General features: G+C 54.2%; 8 protein-coding genes across 8 annotated transcripts; 7 read left to right on the forward strand and 1 right to left on the reverse strand.

The window, feature by feature from the left end:
* Window positions 1-1004: 1004 nt before the first annotated feature.
* On the forward strand, window positions 1005-2708 carry J7T55_004976 (hem oxygenasemulti-helical; the record flags this gene model as incomplete). Its single annotated transcript, XM_053144329.1, has 1 exon — window positions 1005-2708. The coding sequence occupies one exon, from the start codon at window positions 1005-1007 to the stop codon at window positions 2706-2708; it is 1704 nt and encodes a 567-aa protein (XP_052992701.1).
* A 799-nt stretch (window positions 2709-3507) lies between these two features.
* J7T55_004977 (uncharacterized protein) lies at window positions 3508-5889 on the reverse strand (the record flags this gene model as incomplete). Its single annotated transcript, XM_053144330.1, has 1 exon — window positions 3508-5889. One exon carries the CDS (start codon window positions 5887-5889, stop codon window positions 3508-3510), a length of 2382 nt encoding a protein of 793 aa, XP_052992702.1.
* Window positions 5890-6754: 865 nt separating this feature from the next.
* Window positions 6755-9465, forward strand: J7T55_004978 (uncharacterized protein; the record flags this gene model as incomplete). The annotated part of the gene is made up of 3 exons (XM_053144331.1): window positions 6755-6922; window positions 7020-8853; window positions 8915-9465. The coding sequence occupies 3 exons, from the start codon at window positions 6755-6757 to the stop codon at window positions 9463-9465; spliced, it is 2553 nt and encodes an 850-aa protein (XP_052992703.1).
* A 976-nt stretch (window positions 9466-10441) lies between these two features.
* Window positions 10442-11044, forward strand: J7T55_004979 (uncharacterized protein; the record flags this gene model as incomplete). The annotated part of the gene is made up of 1 exon (XM_053144332.1): window positions 10442-11044. One exon carries the CDS (start codon window positions 10442-10444, stop codon window positions 11042-11044), a length of 603 nt encoding a protein of 200 aa, XP_052992704.1.
* A 227-nt stretch (window positions 11045-11271) lies between these two features.
* J7T55_004980 (uncharacterized protein) lies at window positions 11272-14363 on the forward strand (the record flags this gene model as incomplete). Its single annotated transcript, XM_053144333.1, has 7 exons — window positions 11272-11330; window positions 11545-11920; window positions 12054-12109; window positions 12256-12314; window positions 12981-13109; window positions 13390-14210; window positions 14277-14363. 7 exons carry the CDS (start codon window positions 11272-11274, stop codon window positions 14361-14363), a joined length of 1587 nt encoding a protein of 528 aa, XP_052992705.1.
* Window positions 14364-18735: 4372 nt separating this feature from the next.
* On the forward strand, window positions 18736-20598 carry J7T55_004981 (uncharacterized protein; the record flags this gene model as incomplete). The annotated part of the gene is made up of 5 exons (XM_053144334.1): window positions 18736-18804; window positions 18860-19139; window positions 19196-19426; window positions 19490-19724; window positions 19797-20598. 5 exons carry the CDS (start codon window positions 18736-18738, stop codon window positions 20596-20598), a joined length of 1617 nt encoding a protein of 538 aa, XP_052992706.1.
* Window positions 20599-21707: 1109 nt separating this feature from the next.
* J7T55_004982 (uncharacterized protein) lies at window positions 21708-22433 on the forward strand (the record flags this gene model as incomplete). Its single annotated transcript, XM_053144335.1, has 1 exon — window positions 21708-22433. One exon carries the CDS (start codon window positions 21708-21710, stop codon window positions 22431-22433), a length of 726 nt encoding a protein of 241 aa, XP_052992707.1.
* A 1563-nt stretch (window positions 22434-23996) lies between these two features.
* On the forward strand, window positions 23997-24713 carry J7T55_004983 (uncharacterized protein; the record flags this gene model as incomplete). The annotated part of the gene is made up of 2 exons (XM_053144337.1): window positions 23997-24406; window positions 24473-24713. 2 exons carry the CDS (start codon window positions 23997-23999, stop codon window positions 24711-24713), a joined length of 651 nt encoding a protein of 216 aa, XP_052992708.1.
* Between the last annotated feature and the right edge of the window lie 371 nt (window positions 24714-25084).

The raw sequence follows: 25084 nt of genomic DNA on the forward strand, positions 1-25084 counted from the left end.
CATTTCCCTTCATCAGCTCGGAGCCGAATCGGGCCTGTTCGAGAGCAGGTCGAACGTGTTAGTGTTGGTGCAGGTGCAAGTGCAGGTGCTAGTCCCATCGCGCCGTCTCGTTTTCCTCCGTGACTGCATTTGGCTGCATGACTGACCCTCGTGCCCGTGTGACGGTCGTGACGGTCTGGACCGTTGAGAGCCACTACCGCACCAGACTACCGGTTTCCTCGTCATGGCTCTCTCCTTCTTTCCTTCACCTTGTCCTTGTCCTTGTCCTGGCCTGGCTTGATCCAATCGCAGCTGACCGTTCCAGCCGCCAGAGCAAGTGCCTGGCGTTTGTTTGGTGTGTGGGGGGAGGGATGATCTCTGATCTCGTGTCTCTGTTCTTCACATGGCAATGAAGCCAACGACTTCTTTCTTTGCCTTCTTTTTCCTTCCATTCCACAACCAGCCTGATTTGTCTCAGTCTCATCTTTTGTTTCTGTATCAGTACTGCATAACCTGGCGTTTCTCAAGTATCGTCATCCTTTCCTTCCATTGGGCAAAACATCTTCTGTGCTCAACCTTGAGTACCTCAACACCACCACCTCTTCCTCCTTCTCCTACAACACCCTCGGGTTTGCGTTTCCATAGCACAACATTTTCATTCCCATGCGTGCCTAAGCTCATGTGATACCCACCACGACCCAGCCTCTCTCCTCAGGTCCAGCTGCCGTCTGTGAACCCAGCCCTATCCAGGACGTGTGACGTGGGTGCCGTCCCACAACCCTCGAGTCCACGACCGAAGGCGAAACACACCGAGATCGCCAGTCACGCGTCCGACTCACCTGCAGCTTCCCACCCAGGTCCCACAAGTCCATATTGACCGAATGCCATCACTTCGAGCTTGTCATCCTCCGTCTTACCATATCTATCGAGCTCGTACGGCTTGCCAGACATTGTTCCTGCCATGTCTTGAACCTTGAATCGCGACAACATCCCAAATTCCGAGTACAAGCATACCTACCTCCCTCATGGCAGACAACGCAAATATATCCCCAGACGGGGAGTCGCGGTCTCTGGCAAATTCCATTAACACTGCGATCTTGTCGAGCCACACCAAGATCAACAGGCTGATCCTCGATCGAATGCCGCACGCCGTACCTCCCCAGGCCGACAACCCCTCCACCTACGTCAGCGGTCTGTTGCACATCGGCGCCGTCTACATCGCCTTCGAGTCCCTCTGGCAAAACATCCTGGGCATCCACACAGAGATCGCCCCCATCCCATACACATATCCCTTCCACAATAACATCAGCACGAGCAGTCCAAATCTCAGCCATGAGGCAACACCGACCGAGGTCACAGAGCGCCTCCGGCAAGTACTCGAGACGGCATATTGGCCGAACATGCTGCGCACCGCCCGTGTGAAGGCCGACATCGCTGCCATGACAGGTTGGCCAGCGCACGTGGTAGACGACCAGCTACGGTCAGCAGGGACTACTGGCGCGCTTGGCACATTCCTTGTACACATCAAGGAGGTCGTCGACGCAAGGCCGCATCTGCTGCTCGCGTATGCCTACAGCCTGTACCTCGCCCTGCTGTCTGGCGGATCGTATATCCGCATGGAGCTGATGTACCTACGGGCCGAGTTCTGGCTGACCGTGCCAGAGCCTATCAGGCCTGGCATGGTGCCCTGCACAAGGGAGCTTGAGGGGTCTGGAGGATCAATGCGGCACTCGTCCTCTGAATATGATTCAGGACAACATGGGCTCGCCATGGAAGACCCATCAGTCACCTTGCCACTCTCATTCTTCGACTTCGACACCCCGCTCGGCCACGAGAACCCCCGGCAGAAGGCCAAGGACCTCAAGGCCGAGTTCAAGCGGCGCTTCGCTGATGCAGAGCAGGCGCTCACCGAGCCTGAGAGGCGCGATGTCATCGCTGAGTCGGTGGTCGTCTTTCAGCACCTAGAGGCGGTGGTGGGGCAGCTGGACGAGATTTGCGGTGGCGGGGCCGGCATCGCGCAGCAGGGACAATCACGGCGCCAGGCTGCGAAAGCCGTCAGCCCTTCGTCGCAACAGCAACCGCAACCGGTAGGGATCGGGTCCCGGTTAAGGGATAGCATTGATATCGCCAAGGCCAGGCTCTTGAGGACGATGAGGAAGTCGGGCCGTGCGGATGGCTCTGTTACCGCCACGGCGCTGTCGGCACCGGCCAGAGGGCAACCGACTACTACCAGGACCTTCACTGACGCCTACTCACCTGGACTATCCGGTAGCTCTAAGATGTCATCCGTATCGTCAAGTTGGGTGAGTGAGAGTATCCAGGAAGATGATCCCAGCTCACGTCTAGCTCACGACGCGGTCGTGCCGGGAGATGGCTTCCGGACGATCCGGTACGACGATGTCGACGATGATAGCAAGCTGGACGCCGATGGCAATGTGCCAAGACCCGGCACAGAAGCATATGACGGTACTGTCGATGATGACGGAAACAGTGTGGGTTTGAGGTCTCAGGTTTGTCCAGTATTTCGGACCCCTGCTGTGCCAACTGAGAAGAGCGCTGGAACATCCGCGGCAACGACCGAGAGAGCAAGGCGAAAGCCCGACTATGCCCTGTCCACCGTTGTCTCAAATGTCACTGTGTTACTCGGCATCGCAATTGCTTTCGCGGCATATCTGTACGTGCGGCGGCGCGATGGTGGCACGACAACTGGCTTCGTGGGGAAGGACTGATGATTATTCTTTTACCATGGGAAGCATGAGCGAGCATTCTAGATTTGCACTGAGGGTTTGGTTCTGCATTTGAGCATTCACCGCATAAATTATATGCGCTATGGCGTTTGATAAAGCCTTGAGACCGGCGAGCGAGTGGAGATCGAACGTCAGGATACAGGACACACAGGACATATAGGACAAACACCACATCACGAGTGATACCCGATACCCCCACAACCTAAGATAGATGTTGTGGTATAGAGAAAGCCTCCCATAGAGCCTGCTGTAGAGACGCTGGTAGCCTATGGATGAGATAGAGACCTATTAGCAAGCAGCTGAGAATAGCCTAGTGACGACCAAAAGTTTTCAGATGATCCCCAAGAGAAGCACTTTTTGCATGGTGAAATATGTGTTTGGCTTCATGGCTTATGGGTTATTTTATCTTGTCCATCTACAGATGCCGCCACCACACCATCAACACCTATGGAATGCGCCCTCTTCCCACGGAAGAAGCAAGAAGGCCGTATCACACCGCGCCTGTGCCTGTGCCTATGCCAATGTTTGACGCCTTCCCAAATCCAGAAATGCTACAATGCTCTAAGAAATGCCTCGCCTGTTCCAACCTGTATTGTGACAATAACATCCAAATGGCCCAAATGAGTGCGGCCTTCAATGTCGTGGGGAGTCGTCTGCTCGTGCCAGCCCTTCTCGTCTGTCCCGAGGGGTCTCACGCACACACGCGTGCATCATCAACTCGTGTGCCGACGGACAACCCGCCGCCTGCCCATGCTCGTCTCTTACTCACTCTGTCACTCGCTCACCACTCATCATCATCCTCCTCGTCAGCGTCCCAGTCACCCCCCACATCAGCCCAGCCACATCCCCACCTGCGGCCCTCGCCCTCGCCTTTGGTCCTCAGTTCGCGGGCACTGGGCCTGCCTCCCGCCTCGCCTGCTCCCTCCTCGTCTTCACCCGCGTTGACGTCGCCATCGGACCAGCACCGCACCATGAAGTCGTCCCCGACCGTCACCAGCTTGCCCTCGGCCGTCCACGACAGCGACCCGACCTCGCGCTCGTGGCCGCGCACCAGCGGCGTGCCGAGCCGCCGGCCGCCGACCGCGCGGATGATGGGGAAGCCGTCCTTGTTGCTGCCGATGCCGCCTCCGCCGGTAGCGCCGGGGCGGGCTACGAAGGAGTTCGTGCGGGACAGTGCCGGTCTGCTGGCCGTTCCCGGGCGGGAGAAGGACGACGTCATCATCGTCGCGTCGGGGTTGTTGTCGGCGCCGTTCAGCGCGGCGGCCTCGAGCTCGTGCCTGAAGTAGCGCTCGTCGGTGGGGAACAGGATGGGGCAGTTGTCCGCGCTGCCGACGGCGAGGAGCTCGCTGCGGCCGTCGCGCATCGGGCGAAGGGCCGACTTGACGTAGAATGAGGTGGCGTGGAAGGAAGGGTGGCGGAAGCCGTACAGCGGGCCGGGTAGCTCGTCGGCGGGGGCGTGCTTGGGCCGCTTGGCGGGGGCGTGCTTGGGCCGCTTGGCGGGGGCGGTGCCCGGCGGCGGGCCAAGCACCATGTGCGACGTGCTGTAGGCGTAGACGGTGTTGTCCTTGCACAACGCGTACAGCCTGGAGCCGTTGGTTGACAGCGACAGCGACGAGATGCCAAAGTGGCGCCAGCTCGTGTGTGAGGCCGGCGTGGCCGTGTAGCTGAGGGGCGTGGGTGCGCGGTGATGGCGGCTCGTGTGGATGGAGCGGATGTCCCACAGCTTGATGGACGCGTCGGCCTCGCATGCCGACAGGAGGAGGTGCTCGCGGCCCGAGGGAAGCCACTGCAGGGCCGTCACCGACACTTCGCCGATGCGGCCGGGGACCTCACCTCGCGAGGCTATGTCTGGGTGGTGGTCGGTTGATGTGGTCGTGGTGAGCAGGCCCACGGAGCGGGTCTGGTGTCGTGGCATGGCCTCGTGGGCGCCGAAGAAGGAATTGACGACGCAGCCGGTGCTGATCTTCCGCATGGTTGTGAACTGGAGTCCTGCTTCTCGCTCCAGGGTGATGTTATCCATGACGGCTGTTCCGCCATTGCATCGGAGGTCCCAGATCTGAATGCTCCCGTCACGACCCGACGTCGCTAATACATTTCCCTGTGACTGGCCGGGCTGGAAGCGGACCTGCTTTAGTGAGGCAGTGTGTTGACCAAGTATGGATATGGGCGTCTGGGTCATCATATCGATCACCTTGCCGCTCTGGTCCCCCGAGGCTGTGGCCAGCCGCTGGTCGTCTTCAGAGAAGGCCATGTCGATGATGGCATTGCCATGGGTCTGGAAGCACAGGTGGATCTTATCGAAACGTGCGCTGGAAGACGAATCCAGCAAGCGTACACGGCCTTCCTCATCGCCGACGGCAACCAGACTGTTGGTGTTGCACGAGGCTGTGCAAAACGGAATACATCTTGCCAGACCCTCGTGGCTAGAACAGAAGTGGGCGTCAGTTGGGCCTGAGCTGAAGTTTGCCGTCTCTGAGCGCCAGTCTGATGTTGGTGTCGACAGGTAAGAGCGGCCTGCTTGAGGCATTCCTCCCAATTGGCGCTGGAAGAGCTGGGCTCCGATTCCCCTGTGGGTGAGTTGTTTGAGGCGCTTCGGTGGCTCAGGGTCATCGTCAAAGTCATCGTGGTCGCATTCGAAATCCGATATGTCCTCCTCTGTTATCTGGCTACTAGCCGCAAGAGACTGCAGGGGGCTTAGGAGTAATGCTGATTTGACGGCAGCAGGGTCGGCATCCCGCGTACATGGCGAGGACGGAAAGAGTGGTGGAGGCTTGATGGGTGATGAGTCGGGAGGAGTGTGGTGGCCCGTCTTCCGTCTCTTGGCCTGTCTGGGGGTCTCGTCCTCGGTTTCGTCGTCATCGTTCTCATCCTGGACAGTGCCGATGCTACGGATCCCTAGAGGTTTGAGTGGAATGGGTGCGTCTCTGATATGGCGTTGGCGTCTATTAATGGCCGAGCCAGTGATGGCACCCAAGGCACGTGAGCTCTGGTCAACCGAGGCCCCATTGGGTGCCAGACGCGTCGAACGGCGGGCAAAGAAGGCATTGAACTTCCTTGGGGTTATTGAAGGGGCACGCTTCTGCTTGATGTGGCGTGCTGGTGGTGGAGGAGAGAAGGCTCTGGTGCTGGGGCTGGACTGGAGACGGCCATCGTTCATGTCCATGGCCTTCGTAGCTGGGCCAGTCCTCGGATGGCCTCTCAAGGAGTCGTAGGCGTCAATTGGGGAGTTAGCTATCGTACAGAGTGAGGATTCAGAGTTCGAGGTTGTAGATGAAGACTGAGGTTAGGAGTAGAGGCGGTTATTGGCAAAGGTAATGGTTGGTGGTGGTGAAGTTGACTAGATGAGAGGATTCAAGGCGGATTGGAGTGCGTAGAAGGGAAGTCGAAAAGGTCTAATAAGGTCTCGTCTGGTGTGGTCAGCAGAACTGTGATCAGAGGAAACCAGGCTTCGCTGGGGACTGAATGAAGTTGAAGAGAGAGCTGGAGAGAGCTGCAGTGCAGAAGTGCAGTGTGGACCACGAGGGCGATGTCATCAATCACCGCACCCAATTCGATTCGACCAACGCGCAAAACGCCACACAGGCCATGGAGCTGTGCGTCTGAAGCTCTTTGCACGCGTTTGCATCGCGTAGCACTTTAGCCCGTCAGGCCAATCAGCCACCGCCTGGCACGCCCATTTCGGTAGCATCCGCCGCCAGAAACGAGCTAGGTCCAGGCCCATGCCCATGGCGTGCCCAGCTGTGCCTGGCCATGCCCCTGTTCATCTTTTCTGCAGGGCGGGTCGACCCCAACCCTCATTATGCTCAGTCTCACCCTCCCCCATGCTTCCTCCCCACCACGATAAGAGATAAGCACTTTGGTCGGAAAAAAAGTTCTCGATTTCCTGCAATCTGCATCGAGACTACTACTGGTGCGCACCTCGACTCGGTCGCTCCCAATTCTGTGTGTGCACCTCAGCACCTCAACACCACCGTCGCCTGACAACGAGAACAACCAGCGCAGCCGCACCACCGACTGCACTGCCCGCCATGGCGATCCAGAAGAAGCACGGAAAGGGCCGTCTTGACAAGTGGTACAAGCTCGCCAAGGAGAAGGGATACCGAGCCCGTGCCGCCTTCAAGCTGATCCAGCTCAACAAGAAATATGGCTTCCTCGAGAAGAGCAAGGTCCTGCTGGATCTCTGCGCTGCGCCAGGTGTACGTTTGTGCCTTGTTATTATTCATAATTCTACAATATGTCCCAGAGCAATGCAACCCTCACGACCAATTCACTAACACAGGCCAACCTTTGCAGTCATGGTGTCAAGTCGCCGCAGAAGTCATGCCCGTCAACAGCCTGATCGTCGGCGTTGACCTCTCCCCCATCAAGCCTATCCCCAAGGTCATCACCTTTCAGAGCGACATCACCACCGAGCAGTGCCGCGCCACCATCAGGAAACATCTCAAGACATGGAAGGCCGACACCGTCCTCCACGACGGTGCCCCCAACGTCGGTACTGCCTGGGTCCAGGACTCCTTCAACCAGGCCGAGCTCGTGCTGCAATCCATGAAGCTGGCCACCGACTTCCTCGTCGAGGGTGGTACATTTGTCACAAAGGTCTTCCGCTCAAAGGACTACAACTCCCTGCTGTGGGTTTTCAACCAGCTCTTCACCAAGGTCGAGGCCACCAAGCCACCCTCTTCCCGAAACGTCTCCGCCGAAATCTTCGTCGTCTGCCGAGGCTTCAAGGCCCCCAAGCACATCGATCCCAAGTTCCTCGACCCCCGTGCCGTCTTCGAGGAGCTCGCTGCACCAACCCCCAACAACGAGGCCAAGGTCTACAACCCCGAGGTCAAGAAGCGCAAGAGAGATGGCTACGAGGAGGGTGACTGGACCCAATTCAAGGAGGTCCCCGCGTCTGAGTTTATCCAAACTACAGATCCTATTGCCATTCTAGGAAGCAAGAACCGTCTGCATTTCGACCAGTCCAGGAACGGAGACGTAGCCCTCGCGGCGCTGAACAAGCTCCCCGAGACAACAGACGACATCCGAAGGTGCTGCGAAGACTTGAAGGTGCTCGGCAAGAAGGAGTTCAAACTACTGCTCAAATGGCGACTCAAGGTCCGCGAGAAGTTCGGCTTCCCCACCAAGAAGAACAAGCAGGAGCCCGAGCTTGCCGAGGAGACCGCCGAGGTAGAAGACATGGACGAGGAGATGAAGATCCAAGAGGAGCTGCAGGCACTCAAGGACAAGGAAGGGACCAGGAAGAAGAAGGAAAGGCGCAAGGAGAACGAACAGAGACAGAAGGACATTGTCCGAATGCAGCTGAACATGACCGCACCGATGGACATTGGTCTGGAAGAGCGAGGCCCGATGGGTGAAGATGCCATGTTCCAGCTCAAGGCTGTCGACAAGGCAGGTGCCCTGGGCAGGATCACAAAGGGCAAAATGATCAAGCTCAGCGAGCAGGACGCCAGAAAGGACAGAGACAGCGGTCTAGGCACATCGGCGGACTCGGATGAGGACAGTGACGAGGAGGAGGACAGGCTGGAGCGGGAGCTGGACGGTATGTACGACGCCTACAAGGAGCGAAAATCAGCAACAGACGCAAAATACCGAGCCAAGCGGTCAAAGAAGGAGCACGATGACGACGAATGGGAGGGTGTGTCTGCAGACGAGAAGGAAGCCAGCGACGATGAGAGCGAGCTAGATGAGGATAGCGACGAAGACTCGGATGCTGAGGACGATGGTCTGGATGGCAAGAAGACGCTCCTTACGGATCTTGACAAGGACACGGGCGACTCATCAGGGCTGTCAAAACGCGCCAGAGCCTTCTTCAACCAGGACTTATTCAAGGATATGGAAGGCTTATTGGACGAGCCTGAAGAAGAGGAGGAATCGCCCAAAGATGCGGAGGTGGAGGAGATGGATGTGGACGTGGCCGACGAAATCTCCTCTGATGAAGAGACACCTGCGAAAGTACCCAAACAAAAAGCACCCGTAGCTGTCGATGCCTACGATGAGGATGAGGAGGAAGTCGAAGTGATCACATCATCAAAACAGAAGAAGGTTGAGCAAGATGAGGAAGACGAAAGTGACTGGGAAGAGGAGGAGAGGCGCGAGAGGCGCGAGCGTGACAGCCGGCCAGGTAGGCGCCCCATCACCACCACTACGTCCAAATTGATTCACCCAGACTGACAAAACTACAGAAATCGACATCATCACGGCCGAAGCAATGACACTGGCGCACGAGCTCGCGACAGGCAAGAAGTCGAGTCACGACATGATGGACGACACATTCAGCAAGCACGCGTTCCGGGCGGACCGGGATGGGCTGCCGGACTGGTTCACGGAGGACGAAGGGAAGCACGACCGGCCGCACAAGCCGATCACCAAGGCGGCGGCTGCGGCGATCAAGGAGAAGCTGCGGGCGTACAACGCGCGGCCGATCAAGAAGGTGCGCGAGGCCAAGGCGCGCAAGAAGCTGAGGGCGGCGGACCGACTCGAGAAGCTGAAAAAGAAGAGCGACGTCCTGGCTGCATCTGAGGGCATGACAGAGCGCGAGAAGGCCGACAGCATCTCCAAGCTCATCTCCAAGGCCAACAAGAAGGTTCGCCGGCCGCCGGTCAAGGTGGTTGTCGCCAAGGGCGCGAACAAGGGCAAGGGCAGGCCCAAGGGTGTTAAGGGGAGATACAAGATGGTTGACTCGAGGATGAAGAAGGAGATGCGGGCGCTAAAGAGGAAAGCCAAGTCGAAGTAGTGGTGATATCGCTGTCTTGTGGTGGTTTGAACAGGGACAGATCAAAAGATACCTCAAATCTAGTCGTCTTTCGATTACCGATTTAGTGTGCACAGGTACATTTGTTGTTCACCTATATTTCTAGCTATAAACATACCTCTGTTCATGAGGTTTTACGCTCTCAGTTCGTGTCTGGGGTCGTTGCGTTGATGAGCTTGTCTTCACTGCCATACAACCTGCCGCTCAGCCCAATGTGGTACGATGTTGTTGTGCGAGGGCTGAACCCTGCACCACAAGACGAGACGGTCACACTCCATTCACACCCCTCTCGCAAGGCACACGGTCACATCGAAAACGCGTCGCAGCCGGCAATGCACACCGATCGGCAGCTTGTTCCGCCGGACGAAATCCCAGGCAACATTCGCCGGGCTACTGAACGAAAAGCTTGGCTTTTGGTGGCCACACTGGCCAAAACCTGGGCTGCGAGACGGAGGGTCATGACAAACGGGGGCGGCTTCTCGAAGCTTCTCGGGACGGGCAGAGGCAGACGGTTTTGTACATACGGCACGGGACGGAGAAAGCGCTGATGTGGCCTTGACTGTCATGTACTGGCCGCATTCTAGTGGCAACATCGTCAACTGACGTCTGGGCTACTGCAAGATCGCCGTCATTTCAATATTGTCAACAATACTCGTCTCTCCTGGCCACACACTCACAAGTCTGTCCAGCCACGAGGAGTGGGGCAAGGAGCTGTATTTGCGCATCTGAAAACTCCCATGCCTACCTCATCTACCTACTTTCTCCCTCGACACCGAGACAAAGGAATAGCTTTCTCAACCACTTTCTACCGACATCAAGGCCGTCTTTTGAAGCCTGCATCTCTTTTGCCAGTCCCTCCGAATCATCTCAAAAAACAGGGCTCATAACTCCACCACTCATACTGTAGTCGCCATCGCACCGACACTCAGAAATCATCACACCCAGCCATCAGACCAACATGAACGGGTCAACAGACCTCCTCCTCCGCCGCATCACCTCAGTCGCCCTAGCCATCTTCTTCTTCTCCGCCGCCTCAGGAAACCTAACCCCAGTGTCCTGGCTCACCCAGCCCGACTGGGTCACCTACCTGGACGGGCCGTGCCTAGCCGACCGCGTCCTCTCGCCCGTGCTGCTCGGCGGCGCCGCCATCCTGCACTGGTACATCGCCTCGCAGCGCACCGCCCTGCCGCTGACCATCACCATCCCCAGCCCCGGCCAGGACATCGCGCGCGCCCGCGGCGGGGCAGCAGCAGCGAACGCCAACAACACCCTCGTCCTGGGCCTGTGGCAGCCGTCCTACTACTGGCCGCTGGCCGTCGCCGAGGCCGTGCTGCTGTACGCTGTCGCGTCGGGCGGCGCGAGCGTCTTCGCCTCGCGCTGCGTCGTCGTCCTGCTCGTCGCAGGCGCCTGGGTCCTCGGCTGGAACGCCCTGCCCTGGTACCGCAAGGAGCAGGCCTGGGCCCTGATCAAGGAGTACGTCGTGCAGCTTATCATCATGGAGATGATGAACATGGCTTTTGGGGGCGGGTCGGACCGGAGGAGGAGGCGGAGGAGGTTCTAGGGAGGCCGACTTCTTTGGGAAAGGTAGTTCTTGAGGCGTTTGGGGGGTTCTTTGGGCTTCCATTGTGTTCGCATTGCTAGGATGGTTGATTCTTTTTGTTGCATATCGTCAGGAAAGGCTTGTACTTGCCGACAACCTTGAGCTAATTGTGACATATGGCTATTTAGATATCAGAATCCACTTCTCTCAGTTTCTAAATCATGAATCTCTTGATTTTGGAGCCAGCCATGGCAGAGCCAACTGAAATTCTTCATTTTGCGAAAGCTTACCAGCCTCTCATGTACAAGTGAGTCTGTTTGTGACACATGCTTCACATATTCTCTACGTCTTTGGAGGCGAAAAGAACAAGACATTCATTCAGAAGGCCATAAAGGTTACATACATCGGTATCAGATTTGTGGTAGATGAAAGTGCAGTCTACCATCGTTGGATGAGCACACAGAATCATCAAATGACATTGTCTCTTGTCAATTCGGGTGCTCTCACGCATGCGCTCAAAGCCAACAAATGAGTTCGATGAGCAACATACCTACCAAGGGCCTATATCAGCCAAGCAATGTCCGGTCAGGCTCCATTTTGCACAACAAAAACATCTCAGCACTCTCGTATTACCTGTTTGTCGTTCAGGATACCTCTCACCTTCCGCCCCGTGAAGCGATTCAGCCGAGCTCTCATGCCCAGCGCATTGAGAAGGCGACCAACGCCGCCATGGGATATGGCGTCTTCACTCTGGCCGCGATCAGAGAGAACACCGTTGTGGGCGAGTACATGGGCAAGCTGGTCCCGCTCGATGAGACCCGGACGTCTTTGGAGGAGAGTCTTTATATGTTTGGTCTTAAGACTTCGGCCAAGGTTGATGCGCGATGCTATGGAGACGTACGTATCCCACCTCCTTTCTGGACATCTGTGGCATTTGTAGAAGACGAAGAGCGCCGATTTTGAGATTCAAAAAGAAAAAAGATGATTTAAATAAAGAAAAAAAAGATTGATTCTAACAAATTTAACATAGCTCACTCGCTTTGTCAACCACCACTGCCATCCGAACTTGGACGTCGAGCGGTTCACGTACGGTCGCCGCAATCCATCGTCTTCGTAGCCAACCGCACCATCACCGCCCGCGAGCAGCTCTTCATCGATTACGGTGACTGCTACTTTCATGAAACCATGCCGTGCATGTGTGACACCGTGCCGTACCCTCACCTTCCATCCAGACCTGACGAGCATCTGAAGGGGTCCTGGACGGTGACCAATTCTGCTGAGTCCGGCGGCAGTAAGACAGATAACTGACTAGCGCTTTTTACTGTTATCTATGGCACACGTTCTCGGTGGTGGAAGGTACCCCAGTCAGCTCCCAAAGGCCTGGGGCCGGCTAATGGCGACGGTTGGGTAGATTGGAGAGAGGGCAACTGTGGCGAAGATCGAGATTCAGAAGATAATGAGTGATTGGACTTTTGATGGTATGAAGAAGGCAACTCGTCTGGCTTCATGGGGTGGTTGGTCTTGGGACAGTACCAAGAGCTCTGCAAGACAGTACCGGGGCGATATGGCGGTCAGCATTGATGTGTTGAAGCTGCTCTAACAGTTTGAGCTACTTGAGAGGTAGAGTTAGAGAGACTGACCACCTAAATCGTCAAATCTTCTGAGATCAAACATCTAAGTCCGATCCTTTCGCATCGACTTTTCCTTAGACCGGCAAATACTCCGTGCAAATCGACTCCAGTGGATTTGCTCAAGGGAGCTTAAATGCTACCCTCAAGGGATTCTATACATGCGTCCCCTCTAAAACTCAGATTAATAAAGCCGGAGTAGAGACGAGCTATTCACCTGTAGACGAGTCACGAAGGGTTGTTCTAGTTGTACCAGGACTTGCAAGCTAGGCTGTAATCCGAAGGCAAAGTCACAGTCTTCAATTCATTTGGACCAAATCTGACTATAGTCATCGACTCTGAAGATAGTGCGACATTATCGGACCTGAAGCCCGGATCACAGGCAGTGCCGGTGCCTGAGAGACACACTCATTCACAGTTCCAAGTGAATGTGCCCATGAAAACTGACAAGCCAGCCGGTATGTACCGAAACAGCCTGATGGACAATAACAACTCACCTTATATAGACAAACGGCAATCCATGCTGCACTCATAGCAAGTTTCTTCTACAAGTGAATATTGTGCTTTCCGAAGAACACCAGTGGGGTTGTGGGATAGCAAATGAATATCCAGTCATCATTCAACGTATATATGATTCATAAATGGCTGAGGAATTCATCACGGAGTGGGTCGTCGGAACGTGAATGTCTGTCTTTCTACATTGAATGGAACAGAACACCATATAGAATACCATCAAAGCTACCAAATTTGCTTCATCAACTCTTACCATCACAACCAACCTGTCCCTAAAGTCTCACAAGAACCATTTTCCATCATCAAGCCTCATTACCTCCACACATTTGTCCACAAATTATCTCGTGCACAGCTTCCCCACCATCAAGGTGTATCCTTCATCAGAACAGAGGCTGATAAAGATCATGGCGGGACTCAATCGTCCTATTCTCAACATCTTCATGGGATTCCCAGCCGAGGTACGGCTCCAGATCTTTGAGAAGGCTTTTGATGGATCTCGAGCGAGGATCATCGCAATCCATCCAAGCCCACCGACCAACAAATCCTTAACACTGCGACCCACACATCATTACCAACTCCTCCTTACCTGTCGCGAGATCTACAATGAGGCCAGACACTCCTACTGGTCCTCAACTACCATTGAAAGCGCTCTCAACTCAAGTTTCGAAGCTCATGACCTCTCTCAGGTTCTTGATACGATTCCGCGCTTCGCTCGACCGTTGATCCAAGAGATACAGTGCAAGGGTTTTCAGCAGAGCCCGGGACTCGGTTACAGGCAGTTTCTGGGTCATTTCACAAAGCTCGAGACCCTCATCTTGGAGCCCTCATTCACCTACCTGTCCCATCAAGAATACGATCAGGCCACCTGGTCTGCCGATAGCATTATCGAGCAGGCCCAAAAGCGCTCCGGAGTGAAGCTGTCTGGATCGAACCTTGACCGGCCTAGGGAACTGAAAATCTTGCAGAGAATTAGAATCTCTGTAATGCTGCAGTCGCGTGGTCTGACAATACGGATGCCGCCCAGCTCGGCCCGCTTCCCCGCAAAGGTATGTCTGTAACGTATTACTGCTATGGTGTACTGGAAAAGTGCTGGTCATTGACTTCGTGAACAGGTTTTCTTTATCAACCATTCGACTGGCGAGGTGGCCGAAGGTGACATCGATATGTCGGACGAAGAGGGCTTCCAAAAGGTCTTGTGAACTTCGTGACGGAAATGGTGGAGGAGCACATTAGACATGGTCGTGGACAGACTCACGGCTCTACAAGCAATGTTGGTCTTGGTAGTAAGCGTCATGGGGAGATACTACGTATCTCATACTGATACTCGGCGGGGGCTTGTCCAGCGTTGTTCATACTACGGGCCTCGGTTCGCCAAATACGTGCTTTGGTAATCTAGAGGACGCTGTCGTACTTGTAATAGGGTCATGGTACACGTTTTGACAGATTGCTCTGAGACTTGAGGTTTACACCGTGCCACTTGCTAACCCAGGATATGTGTCACACAATCGTTGAAGTAAGCGATAACAATAGAATGTGATACTTCGGTAGGGATGCTCAATCGCGTTGTATTGTCGACTTGCGGAAATAAGCAATGTGGGGTCTACTCGTCATGTTGCATCTAACGAACAGCAATCTTCAGCTGTCCTTGTCTTCAAGATCCAAGGCTTACGCGTTGTGCTCAAGAAGGCAGGTCACACCGGGGGAGGGGGCAGGTCTGGACTTCTTCTTGATTAGGCACTGTCACGAAGCGAAGCTTGCCCACTTCGCAATGCGTTGCGTCTGAGCCGATATTTTCTCCGCCTTAGTTGATTCAAAGTACGACTCAGTCGGCAGAGCTCCGAGACTGCCTGATACAAGACCGGCTGACCAGCGCTTCACAATTTATGGTATCTCGCTAGAGACCGCAGCGGCAGCGGAGAATGCGTACGCCAGAGGACAGAAAGATTCAACGATGGCCTGCGTCCAGTTTCCAGCGCACGACGAGCTGGAGCGCGGAGACACCTATGCAATAATGTGAATTCTCCTTCCAATCAGCCAGCTCAAGTATTGGGTATTGTTCTCCAAGCCCTGGTGTCTGCGCAAGCCGTATCTCGGTTTGGGACTCTAGGTCACGGAAAGAGCCATGCCAACTCCCTCTGTGGCTCTCGTGACCTTCACCATGTCGCATCGTCACGAATAGGTATGACCCGGCGTCATATCGGCGAATAGCAAACGGGCGCAACCTGCTAAGTATGCAAGCAGCAGTGGGCCTAGTTCCCAAGTAGTATGCGTCGCGGAGATTCCCGCAGACACAGTTCGTAGATCCCATGTTCACAGGTGTCTTTGTATAGCGGGGTTTGCTCGTCTAGGAGAATTTGAGGCCGGCACTTCCTGGGTAGATTGCTGGTAGGAGCCTCCTCATGTCGCTCGCAATACAGTACGCCTACTAGGCGGGAGCGACCCATGAAAAGATTTGACCACCACACTGATTAGAGGTTATTCATGTGCCTCACCCATCTAAATATATATCATATATAGTTTGCCTATTCCAAAAGAACCTCACAGCAACTGCCCATCCTCGAGTCACTCAGTCCACTATTCCTTCGGTTGCTCGGATTGGGAGACAGTCCGTGACTGTATAGATAGGCATTCCCCAACCGCACTACTCCTGCACAAAGCCGCAATCAGCCTGAATGCCGAGCGAAAGGAAGGGAGCCGATTTCAAATATCATGTCCTTTAGGCTGCCTACACAGTAGGTATAGGAATTGCATGCATCAAATGATAGCTGTCAGGTGATTCTTTTTCATGCATGAAGTCTCTCTCGCCTTGTACAAGTCTGTCCCAGCAAGTGCCTGACGCCGAGACGCACGTGCAGCACATCCTCAATGCTATCCAGTACCCCAAGCATATCACCTTCGGCAATCAGTTCAATTTTCCGGCATGTGTGGATTTCTGAATAGTCGTGCAGCTCTGAATAAGGCCAAAATCTATGTCTGCATTCAATCTCAATCAACGAAGATGCATTGCACCTATCAGCCTGTGAGCGAATGACGCCAATCACGAATCCATTTCCTGTTCAGGCTTATTCAGTTGTTTGTGGTCGCAATGATTGAGACAAGAATGCCGGACGCCTGGTACTTTCAACTTCAGAAGAACTGGACAGTACACTTGTGGTCGCCCCAGAGTCGGAGCAGGGCAGCCGTTTTCTTCAACGTTCGTTGGCTTGAACTTTGAGTGACTCGTAATGTCTCAAATCTCGAGCTTCGTCAAGGTCCATGAAGACATCGTGAGTTTTCGCAGGACGATATTGCTGCCCAAATTATAGCGCTGGAAAGTCAAGCCCGTAGCAGAAAGTTAGATGACATTCCAGGCAGTCGGTTCGTTTCACCATCCAACTTCGGAGTAGGCAACCAAACTACCGAATAAACCATCATGGGTAATCATGGGTAAACCTGGCCATGATGCACCCGGGATTTTTCCTATACGACAATTTTTCCAGGTACCCCAAAGAATGTTATGTCGCGGGTTTCTAGCATTGTTCTATCGTTGGTATACCAGATGACACCTTACCAGCTCTACTGGGATGAAGATCATCGAGACGTCTCATCCGAGGTTAAAATGAGTCAAGAAATTCGGTGTGCTGCCAGGGCAAGAAAGTACAGGAATAGTTGACAGGACTGCGTGGTCGGTCAGACTCGGAGTTCCGACTGCTTTTAACTTGACATGCAGCCCGCCAATACTACTCAGATCGCGGGAGATCGATCGCTAGGGAATCTATTCAAAACTTTGGCAAATACCACCAAGTGATCCACAGCAGTCCCACACAAAGCAGGCTCCAGCCCATCCGTCCATCTGAACTCCATCTACCAGATCCGCTCCGATTCCGAGCAACGGCTTCTCGCCAACCTCATCACTGGAGCAAGCCACAGAACGTGTCTGGAAATCATCCGATATTCTGCAATAACTTGACTGTTATATCCCCTGTCCCCACCATGACCGCAGTAGGCTCGTAGCTTCTGCCTCTTGGGGCCATCTTCCCTGCGGGTCCAGCCCGGGGCTATCGGCCGGCGTTCTCCACCAACCGGCTACAATCGAATTGTAGCGACCGAGACTCCGCTCCCAAGGATGCCTATGTACCTTGCAGATCGTCTCGTCCAACCACGGGCCGTCCCATCCCACCCTCGTTCCCTGCAGGGCAGGTCGGATCCCGGCTGAATGGCAAGCAAGTCCATCTTGCCCTCGGCTACGTCAAGACAGCACGGAGGAATGAATCCCCCTGACGCGGCATCCTTCAGCTTTTTGTCCCCTGCAGTGGCTGGACTTTGTTGAGGTGTGGCAAGATAGCATAGTGCCTTTTCCTGATCTGGTCCAGTCAAACCCGGCCAAGGCGCCCTCATGAGGCAATACACTCGCCATGCATGCACGCGAACACGTTGGAGAGTTCTGCATGTGAGTTCTGTAACCCTCGCTTGCAGGCGGCCGGCACTCATAAAGTGCCCAGGTGGTAAAAGCCGCGGAAAAAGTCATGTGAATCGCAAAATTCCATGTGCAAATACAACACAATGCGTGTTTCTGAAGGTGGGTGTGACAATCCTGACAGCTCACATTGCTTTTGTCACACAGCTGTCGTGTCTCGTCAAGTTGAGACACAGACTCTGTCACCGGCGTGTCCCTGACATTTTACTTTCCACATACACATTACGCAGTAGCGCGAGAGCGCCAACAGACCGGTTTACCGAACTACACCCCAAGCTTGGATCCCAGCAAAGAACCCTCCAGCTGAGCATTAGAGCCGATTAGCTGAGCACTTGTCTTATGCGTCTCAGCCCACAAATCCCGGGTCGGATCAAGTTCCGATGGACTCCGAATCGAGGACAACAAACTGTGGTCTCAAGCACAGAAGCTCCACAGCAAGTTCTCGTCCCGGTCCTTCGGCCGATTCATCTATTCAGGGAATGGACAACTCGGCGAGTTATGGGATTGTGTGGGTCGGGCTGCAAGCAAGAGCACTTGCAAGGCACGGAGTCCTTTTGGGTAACACTGGCCGATGCAACTCTCGAGGACCAACAGCTCTTACCTGCCCGGATTGGCAGTCCAGTCTCTTGAATCGAGGCATGACCCTGGGGATTCACTTCCCTTCTTGCGCAAGCGTCTGCCCCACCGACCGATCAGCCATGCAACTCTAGCATGCGCGTTCGACACAGATTCGCTTCAGATGCCTGCCACGCATAGAAATTTTCCTCAGCAATCCTTACGGTTTCATCACGCTATTACGCTATTGGGTGGTTCCTCAAAATGACAAACCGACCAGGAGAGGGGCCTTTTTCTGCGGGACACCCGGGAGAGGGATCATGCCTACCCATGAGTATGTCGCCGGTTTCTAGCCCGGGTTGTTTTCAGGGCGCTGGGGAGGCGCAGGGGAGACTCGCCACGAGGCCGAAAAGCTTAATCCCAGTGAAAGTATTTCCTTGCTGTAGGCCTCTTTCCTTTCCAAGTAAATATCATCCCGTAGTCCCCCGGTACCCCTTGGCTCTCTCATGCTTGACCATCACCGACCTGTTTGCCAGGGCTGAGGGCTCACCGCGCTCGCGATGCCTGGCATCAACCAACTTCCATCTGGGTCAGAAGGTGCGGCAGCGGTCTCGCTGATATGGGCGTCGGTTAGCTGGATATGCAGCAGCTTGCTACTGTGGCTGACATGGTCGCACCACGAAGGATGGTCCTGTAAGGCAGCCCGCTTCCATTTCTGGTCTTGACAGCGCCACACGCATAGGACTCGATGCTGAGACTGCTTCTACACTAGATCTCTCCCTACTCGCCGTATCATCGATTTCGAGCACGACTTTTTCTATAGTACAGCAGATCCGCGACATTACTTGGTATGTCGACATAGTGACGGAGGGTTTTGAACGCAAGTTGAGATTACCGGCCGATGATCCGGAACTCGCCATCGCCAATGGTTCCTTTGGGGTTGACTTGGTCCTGTACTATCTTCGTATGAGTTCTCTTGCCGCTACCTGGAAGGCGCCCCGTGCTGACGCAAGGTTTCAGAGTACTACTCATACAGCGTGCAGGCTATGCTCGTCATGTTCTGGGCAGCCGAATTGTGCCAGCTGACATATCAGGTTGGGGAGAGACGCACGATCAGAGTCATGTTCCGCAAACTTCATACGGCAGGAAAATTGGTCTCGTGGCTGCTGCCACTGATGACCATTTTGATGCTACGGATCCCGTCCCTCAAGGAGTCTTTCGTAGCCTTTATCCTCATTGCCGACTTACCTCGTCAGTCCATCTCGCCATCTTTGTATCTTCAGGAAACCTTTTCAGCTGACTCGACGAGTATAGTGATGATCAGTCTTGCCATTGGTAGTGGACTCATGATAGCAGTCCTGATCAGATACGTGAGAACGCGACAGAAGTTTACACAATGGAGCCCGCCGAATTGGAACTCGGGATCGAACTCAGGAGGCACAGTAGTCACGGGCTCTCAGGATAGCTCCCAGCGTAACCTCTCGGGAAGGCGAGGCCTTTACGATCGTTGGCTCATGGTTCGCTTCACTATCGCTTTCGTGTCCCTGGCGTTCGTACACACCTTTCAGCACCCCTCTCGGCTTCATTTCATATCATCATGCTAACATGGTCACTCTGACAGTATCTTCGAATGTACCAATACTCTATTCCAAGTAACAGCATTACAAAACAACATTAAGGACTCAAAAGCTACCGCACCGGATCTCAGCGCAGGGCGTGCGATACAGACGTTGGTCCTTTTCATGCCTGGCACGACACCAGGCATCTTCATCTTTGTTGTCTTTGGCACCACCGCGTCTTCCAGGAAGAAGCTCGCCAACCTGATCATACCAAAGAGCTGGCGCGAATCGCAGCGATTCTGTCTTGGCCGTCGCAAGAGAAAGTCGTCCGAACCAGATGCACTCTCACTGCGCGAGGGAGGCATCACTGTCAAGCGCTCCTTGACTGTCACATCAACGAGCCGGTTGCGCGCCAACCCGGCACACGATGACGAGTTCTCCGAACCGAGCATGATCTCGATGGACGACCTGACGAAGAGGTCCGAGAGCTCGCGATCAGTGCAGATCTCGTACATGAAGCCGCTGCCCAAGACACCAGACACTCCACCAATATCGAGATTCAACACACCTACCAAAGGCGCGTCTGCGGACGGCGCAGCAACGAATGTCCGGGAGCTGACGTCGATTGAGGAGAAAGACAGCACCGGGGGCGGCGGGCTGACGAGGACAAATACGGATGAGTCCCTCCAGGTTCCTGATATCCACGTCCTGGGAACGGAGCATAGCGATGATTCGGGGCCGATATTACCGATTCAGGGCCGCGAGCTGCGGCTTTCGAGGGACATGTTCACCATGGATAGGGACAAGAGACGGAATAGCGCCGGAGAAGGGAGGTCTAAGAACTTCTCAAGGCCGAAGCGATAGCCGCCCGACTGTTGTAATGATTTTACGATATCCTCACAGTAAATGAAAAATAATCTTATCTTTCTGAACCATTCAGAAATGAATCGAATCGCTGTGAAAAGTGAGTTCTGGAACGTCTGTAGCAATTACATTGGTTTGTCTGTAGCAGTTACATTGATGTCGTCGGATGGTTAAGGCCGTGCTCAATCATTCTGCAACATCACGGGACTGGCACGCGACGCAAAAGCAAGTCCTCTGTTGCAATCAATCTGGCGGCACCACAGATCCAAGATCTGCATTTAGCCTTACCTTACCGTACACCCGGGCCGGAACGCGGGTACAGTAGGACAGGTTGGAACCCCTGAGCACCTTAACACGGACATAGGATATCCGCTATATTGCCCAATTCGGACATTCATCCAGCCTCCGATGTAACAGGCGACAACGCCTTATGGAGCCAATTCGATGGCCCCTGGTGGATACTTGTTGTGCTATGCATTTCTTGCAGAGTACGTTGAACTTAAAATCCTGCCAAGAGCTAGGAAAATGTGATCTTGAAGCTCGCTCTTCTTTACCGTCGGTAGGACACATTTAGCGACTCACTCGGGCACGACTTACGATGGCGTGGTCTTTGAGAGGATGGCTGGCTTCTCTATACTTGCTGCCAGGGACAGTATTCGGTGCGAACCTGCTTGTATCGCATTTCAGTGGCAGTATCTATTCGCTCTCGCTCACGACAGACAACGGGAACGGCCAGCTGGCCATCACATCCACATTAAGAGCGGGCGGCCGCACGCCTAGCTGGTTGACGTTGGACTCTGCGACTGGCAGTTTATATGTCACGGACGAGGCTACATACGGTGCGCCTGTGCTCACCACGCTCAAAGTCAACAACGACAACAGCGTGCAATTGGTTAGCACTGCACCAACAAGTGGCGGTGGAGTTCACAGCGCTCTATATGGAGGCAGTGACGGGAGAGGGTTCTTTGCTGTGGCTGAATAGTGAGCCTAACACGAATCTTTCTTCAAAGGATTATATTAAGTGTCGTGATAGTGACCCCTCGACCATAACAACCTACAAGCTGCCCCTGTCTGCGAGTTCACAGCAGATACAAAAGTTCGCCTTCAATATGTCCGCCCCCGGACCAGTACCCTCCCGTCAGGACAAGCCTCACCCACACTCGGTCTTCGTCGACCCCACCGGCAGGTTCCTCCTGAGCGCAGATCTAGGAGCGGACCTGATCCGCATCTTCAGCATCGACGCTTCAAGCGGAAAGCTCACCAACTGTCCCGCTGCAGCCACCGGGCCAGGCGACGGGCCCCGCCACGGCGTATTCTGGACCTCACCCTCGGGCACGACCTCTCTCTACATCGTCAACGAGCTCGCGGGGTCCGTCACATCGTGGACGGTGGCCACGCCCACCGCAGCGGGGAGCTGTCTGAGCCTCAGCAAGATGCAGTCAGTATCGACGTACCCGGCGGGCAAGACGGCACCCGTCGGATCCAAGTCGGCCGAGGTGCACATCTCGGGCAACTTTGTCTACGCCACCAACCGCAATGACCAGTCCTTTGGCAGCCAGCAGGACTCGGCGGCCACGTTTGCGATTGACACCGCGACGGGGAAGATCACCTTTGTGGAGGCGACAAGTACGCATTCGTACTTCCCGAGGACGTTTGCCATCAACAAGGCCGGGGATGCGGTGGCGTTTGGGGGCCAGACCTCATCGACTGTCGTGGTTGTTGCACGAAATGCGTCCACGGGAAGGCTGGGCGACGTGGTTGCGCAGCTTCAGGTCGGGACGCCGGGGACGGTGAATAATGAGGATGGGTTGAGTGCTGTTGTTTGGGATGAATGATTCCGTGCCTGACTGTGCGTCCAGACAGCCAGCTTCTAGGGCGATTCTGGCGAGGTTTAGATATTATGCCGTGGCATAGACAGACCATTCTCAAGTGGAAGGAGGTCATTCTCCTTCCATATGTAGACTCAGGAATAGAGCTGTTACAAATGCGCTGCTCACCTACCCCCGTGTCTTGTACCGAATAAAGCGCCCTTTATTATTCTCCGATATTATCCCAGTTAGTCGATGCATACGGGGACCTCTTTTACGACTTTGGTCCCGTGAAGAGCTGGATGCCGGTCTACGACAATTTTCAATCCTGGGAACACGCAGGACGCCCTTTCCTGACATGTATCCTGAAGACAGAAGCAATTGGACTATAAAGGTAGAATTTGATATTTGGGAACCATTCAAGAACCAATAGCAGCTCGCCGTGGAGTATTAGGAAACACTCTCTTGGGATCCAGTGCTCGGTGTTGCCGAGTAAGCACTCATATGCATGCAACCCATATTTCTCACCACCTTGGCTCAAAACGAGTCTCGGGTTCGTATTGATACTGTTTTTTTTTTGACAATGGCCATACGAATTTTTCATCCTCGTTGCCTATGTGTCGCGATGTTACCCATAATGAGCGATATAGTCAGTTTTCTGCAATTTTTGTCGTAAATTGACAATTGATAGGTCTCAGAAGTACCACTCGCGAATAGTCTGCTTAAGCATGGGGCGAAAAGTCCCTGAAGTCGAGCTGCATGATTAAACCCCTCATGCTTGGTCTACTGCATCCTTCAGGATCAATTGAATCATCGCCTCTGCCCAGGTGCATAGCCGTTTGGCACCTTGTGCCCGTGCGCCTGTCAGCCGACCTCAAGCCAGGCCATGAAACGGTGCAGGCAACCAGACGTCAGTCAAGAAGCATCGAGGCTCGTTCTCTCCCGTGTGGTACGTTAAGGTGCAGACTAATGGCCGTTCAAAAGGTTAGTCATGTGCGAGCCGCCTCTTGGCTTGGCTCCTGTGCAGTGCTTGTGGTGGACCGTGGCAGTGGTAAGATTTCCCCAGGCGTTGTTGTAGCGATAGAGGCTGAGCCTAGAAAGGAACAAAGGATCGCAGTTCTCCGGTCCACTCGTGTGAAGATCCCCTGCAATGGCCCTAGCTGGCCTAGGCATTCTGGCATTCGTGGGCGGGGATATGTCACTGCCTAAAAAAGAGTTCTTGGCTCGTGTCAATTAGTGGCTACGGCTGAGAGCCAGAGGAGGCAATGCAGCACTTGGAGCGGATCAAAGGCGGAGTTAGGCTGTATTGTGGTATCTATCGACCAGGGACAGCATCCTTCGCGTGCGCCCTGCAGGGATCTCGTGAATTGCTGGCGCCTATGACGAGCAATCAACAAAGTTGAAATAACTTTGGTTCAGCCGCCTGATTTTTTTTTCTTTGTAGAGGAGTCATTCACGTTCTTCAAGTACAGAACAACTATAAAGCATTGACTGTTCATGCGTTGTTAAAAGTCACTACAACTTCTATACGACCAATCCAACGCGAACATCTCGACGGAACTATCGAGTCACACAACATCACCACCCAGCATGGCCTCACAACACGTCGTCGGCGATTCGCCGTTCCTCAAGCGCGTACTGATCCCTTTCTGGGTCATCCGCATCATAATCATGCTGATCTACGCCGCCGTCTATATCACAGCGCTCGCTGCGGTCGGCGCATTCAGCGATGAGATCGACGACGCCCTTGATGAGGAGGGCATTAGCAGGTCGAGCGTCAAGGCCATCGTCGCCGTCATGGTCGTGGTTCTGGTCATCGTCTTGTTGTGCCTAATTCTCGATATTCTATGCATTATCAAGCGCTCGCGGAGGACTCTCACACCGCGCTTCTTCCTCATCACCAACGTGATCCAGTCTGTTGTCTGGGTTGTCCTGATGGGCCTGACCCTGGCTGGATCGGCTGGCTCAGCGGCGAACATCATCATCCCAATAATCATCCTGTGAGTACATTCTCCTTGTCACGAGCAAATTGTGAACATATACTAACATGTGTTTCCCCTTTCTAGCGCCTCTTTCCTCGGCCTTCTCATCTACGCCAGCATCATCTTCCACAAGTCGCGCAAGGGCACATTGAAGACCAACTACGCGCCCGCCGCCACCAGCTTGGAGCCCTACAGCCAGAACACGGCATACCCCAGCTACAGCCAGCAACAGGCCCCTCCCTACTCGTCTGAGCAGCCAAAGGCCTCGTACGACCCTGGTGAGGCACATGGCAGCTACAACATGAACAACTACCGTCAGGCATGAGCGCACTGTGCGCGAACGGGGAGTTGTGAGTATGGATGATGTTGATGGGTATGACATGACATGATACCTGGAGTCTTGGTTGGCTTTGCATTTTTCATTAATCATCTTGTTTCATCGTTTGGAAAACGTAAATAGAGAGCGAGTCGGGTTTGCGATTTTTATAGAGTAATTGTGTGCATCAGATGGCGTCGATTCTAGCAGCATAAAAGATACCACTAATCGCTCTGAATTCAATTTATCTTTGCCACACCAAAGCATATCATACAACTAGGGAGGCAATTTCGCCATTGCCCATGATTTCATACTATGACATCTGACATAATCACATACAAGTGCAAAGCCATAAAAAGCTCGGTGTTTGAGCACGTCCT

The sequence above is a fragment of the Diaporthe amygdali genome, assembly GCF_026229845.1.
Source record: "Diaporthe amygdali strain CAA958 chromosome Unknown NODE_17_length_903054_cov_64_435670, whole genome shotgun sequence".
Taxonomy (NCBI): Eukaryota; Fungi; Ascomycota; class Sordariomycetes; order Diaporthales; family Diaporthaceae; genus Diaporthe; species Diaporthe amygdali.